At 55.3% G+C, this 3,943-nt stretch overlaps 1 protein-coding gene across 5 annotated transcripts in view; it reads left to right on the forward strand.

The window, feature by feature from the left end:
• Positions 1-3,943, forward strand: part of TTC7A (tetratricopeptide repeat domain 7A) — a 108,707-nt gene that overhangs the window by 83,641 nt on the left and 21,123 nt on the right. For all 5 annotated transcript variants that reach the window (XM_005864794.2, XM_014538475.1, XM_014538478.1 and 2 more), the window contains 2 exons: positions 1,899-1,996; positions 3,797-3,931. In XM_005864794.2, coding sequence (XP_005864856.1) covers positions 1,899-1,996; positions 3,797-3,931 — 233 coding nt within the window. The remainder of the gene's footprint in view (positions 1-1,898; positions 1,997-3,796; positions 3,932-3,943) is intronic.

Raw genomic sequence — 3,943 nt, forward strand, 5'->3', positions numbered from 1 at the left:
GACTATGAGATTGTGGGGTCAGTGGGGCTTGCCTTGGGGTTTTTTCAAGCCACCACTGATACTCATCTGCTCTCTGATGAGCCTGATAGAGCTCCTTCCCTGAGCCCCCTTTCTGGGGAACTTCAGGGTGGGGTAGGGCTCAGCCGGGCTGCTACCTGGAGACAAATGGTTGGGACCAGAGGCCTGGATCCAATACCCTCCAGGCTTTCCCAAGAACAGGAAACATTCTTTCTCAACCTGGAGCCACAGCGCAGAAACTGGGGCTTGTGAAATCCAGTTGGGGCAAGTAGGGATCAAGGCCAGAAGCCACAGCCTGAGGGTCTGGCCTACCCTGTCCCACCTCCTGCTTTGCCCCCGCATGTCCACGCTGCCCCTCAGGCCCCGCTCAGATGCCCCTCCTCAGGGTGCCTCCAGTCACTCTGCCTCATCCTCCCTGCTCAGCCCTCTCCATCTGGGTCGTGCTGATTGCTCAACCTTGACTTTCTCTTCTCCCCATCCAGCTGCCAGATTCTTTAGGGCAGGAGCAAAGCTGTATATTGGCCTAGAACCAAGTGGCTAAAGGTCCCCGAGATGGGCTGTTTCTGGAGCCGTAGGAGAGGCCCCCTCAGAGGCTGGGAGGGCAGGTGGGCGAGAAGCTGCACTGTGGATCTGTTCCACGTCAGCAGGTGCTGGGCACCTGCCTATATTATCTCATATGCTTCTGACAACAGCCTTGTGAGATCGACATTCTCACACTCATTTCAAGACAAGACAACTCACCGTGAGAACTCACCTTGAAAGGTGGCTTTGCCAAGGGTCACACAGCCAAGAAGCGGTGGCCCTGTGGTTTTAACCCAGTGTTTCTGGCACCACACTCGGTGCCTCCTGGGAAAGGGAAGAGGGTGGGAGAGGACAGGAGCCAGCCCTGACGCACTGTGCTTTTGTGGGTGGTTTCCTCCAATGCCCGCAATGATGGCTGTGCAGCCACAGGCCCACGTTTAGGCCGCTGTGAGTCTGCGTTAGGATGGCAAGGGTACGCCAGGCTCTGGCATTCTTTGTGGGACCATCATCTTGGCACCCCTTCCAAGGGGAGAAGCATCCAGGCTGTGCCTGCCTTCTCTCTCACCCCTTCCACCCGGGTCCTCCTCTGAGCTTCCCCAGTCAGAGGTTCAAGGGCCATGGGCATCCCTGGCAGTGGGCAGGGAGAGCTGAAGGGCACAGCAGGCTGTGCTGCCTTTCGGGGGGGGCGGGGCTTCCCCCGCCTCCCACTCTGAGAAAAGAGGAACCTCCTAGCAGCGTGGGAGCTGCAGGGACCTGGGGAATCAGGGTGAGGGAGGGGACTAGGTCACCATGCTTGTTTACCTGCCATGCCAGGGGCCATCTTTGGCTCTTCTGAGGCCACCCTGGAAGCCAAGGTAGGGTGCCTGATTCAGAGTGGCATCTGGGCCTTCCTTCCTGGGGGGAGATGGGCTGGGGGCATGTCTGGTGGCCTTTGAGGACCAGGCTTTCCTTGGAAGCCAGTCCTCAGTACCTGCTCTGGACCTGGCCCTCAGCTAGACATTGTGAGAGCAATGAAATGTAGAAAGGCCTCCCCATGGCCTGGGGGTGCTTCTGGCCAGAAAGGGAGAGTGTCTGACCCTCAGCATCTGTGGTGCAGAGAGCCATGCTGACGGAGAACAGGGACGGAAGGCCTGTGAGGGGCAGGGGAGCCACGGGAGGCTTTCTAGACAGAGGAGGGGACTGGGGACAGGGGGCTGAGGTGGAGGGAGAAGTACAGCGAGAACATTGTTGATGGTCCCGGCGTAGGCTCTGTTTGCGGGCCTGACCTCTCAGCCCCAAAGCCGGCCTGGCAGGAGGCTCCCTCGTCCTCCCTGCCAGCCCTCCACGTCACTGGGGCCTGGCCCTCTCTTGCCTTCCAGAGGCCTGGAAAAGGATGGCAGCCTCGGCGAGGGCGTCATGCTGAAGAAGCAGAGTGGCATGCACCTGATTCTGCCGGATGCCCATGATGCAGACTCCGGTAAGAAGGTGCCTGTGGGCAGCTGCCCACATGGGCCCACAGCTCCCTCTCCCAGCCAGAGCACCAGCGGGAGAGTGGCCCCTGCCCAGCCTGCTCCTGGTGGCCCTGCCCAAGGGCCTGTGCGAAGGAGCTGCCATCAGGTCTTTCAGGGCCCATTGTGGCTCTGGGGCAGGATGGCTGCTAGGCCTGGGTGGGAAGTGGACAGCTGAAGTGGGCAAGGGAGAGACCCTACCTCCCGGCTGGAGGCGAAGAGAGAGGGAATACTGGGGTGAATGACAGCTGTGGAGCATAGAGGCTACAGCCTGAGGTCAAGGTCTGCCATCCTAGCGTCCTTAGTAGGAAGGAATGAGCTGGGCTTATATTTACAACTCTAAGCTCAAAGCTGACTTTTAACTGAGGACCTGAATAAAGCAGCATGCATTCCTCAAAGACACAAGAAGAATTAGTCACAGGAATGAAAGTGTGGGGGAGTCGTACTTAGTGGCCTTGCTCATTTTTTCCACTTCTGTGGACATGAACCAAGTTGCGCCTTCGTTGTAAAGTGACGGCGTTGGTTTCCGGTGCCAAGCCCAGCACCTGACTTGACAGGTGCACCGGAGGCAGCTCCCAGGAGAGAACCGTGCAGGAGGGCAGAGCGCCCTTGCAATGAAAGAGGGAGGAGCCACAAACAAATTATTAGGATTCCGTGTGCATTCGTCTTACAAACTGAAATCGTCTGTGGTTTACCCTGAGGTCTTCTGAGTTTATTGGAGTCTTTATTGCCTCTGAGAGAGAGAAAGTGCTTGCATTTCACCTGCATGTGAATTGTAAATGCCAACAGCTCAGATATCCTGACCCAGAGCTGCCACAAGAAGGGCTTCTCCAGAGGTCACGGGGTCTGACCTGAGCTGCTACCCCAGGGTCCTTCACAGCATAACCTCATTTTTGTGTAGGAAGCAATAATATGCTCTTGTGAAAACAGCAAAAATAGCAAAAGGAAGAAAAATCACCCGTAATTTTTCCACCCAGTCCTTAATAAAGTTCTTAATTCACTTTTTTCTATGCCCATATTTCTTTTTTATAAAAATGTGGTCATTCTTTCTTTCAGCCTGCTTTCTTCACCTAACTGTAGAATCTGGACATCTTTCCACATCAATGTCCATATCTGTGCATTATTATTTGAATGACTGCATAGTCTTGTATGATTACACCCTCAATTGTTTTTTTTATTTGTTTGTTTTTTGGGTTGTTTTTGTTGTTGTTAATCCTCATCTGATTATATTTTCCCATTGATTTTTAGAGAGAGTGGGAGGAAGGGGGAGAGAGAGAAACATCGATGTGAGAGAGACACATTGATTGGTTGCCTCCCACATGTGCCCTGACCAGGGCCAGAGATTGAACCTGCAACCAAGGTACATGCCCTTGACTGGAATAGAACCCTGGATCCTTCAATCTGTGGGCCAATGCTCTATCCACTGAGCCAAACCAGCCAGGGCCCTCACTTGTTTTTAATGAGTCCCTGTTGTTGGACATTCGGTCATTTCGGTCAGTGTGATGACAATAGGCAGTAGTAGACGAGCTTGGTTGCCAACGTTTATGATTGTGTTGCTTGGGGATAGACTCCTCGATGTGGACTCGCCGCCTGATTGCCCCTCTGAAGCTCCTCTTCCCAGCTCTGGGTCAGGGGATGAGGTGGGTGGGCCCTCACTGGTGGCTCTGTGAGCTATTTCCCCTGATTCGGTGGCCCTGTCTCTCTCTGGGGGCCTGGGGTGTGTGGCCCTCTGACTCTGCTGCTCAACCCCTTCCCCTCTTGCTCTGCAGGCTCTCGGCGGGCATCGTCCATCGCAGCCTCGCGGCTAGAGGAGGCCATGTCGGAGCTGACCATGCCCAGCTCTGTTTTGAAACAGGGCCCCATGCAGCTGTGGACCACGCTGGAACAGATCTGGCTCCAGGCTGGTGAGTGCCTCC

Source organism: Myotis brandtii, unplaced genomic scaffold (assembly GCF_000412655.1).
Source record: "Myotis brandtii unplaced genomic scaffold, ASM41265v1 scaffold191, whole genome shotgun sequence".
NCBI classification, from domain to species: domain Eukaryota; kingdom Metazoa; phylum Chordata; class Mammalia; order Chiroptera; family Vespertilionidae; genus Myotis; species Myotis brandtii.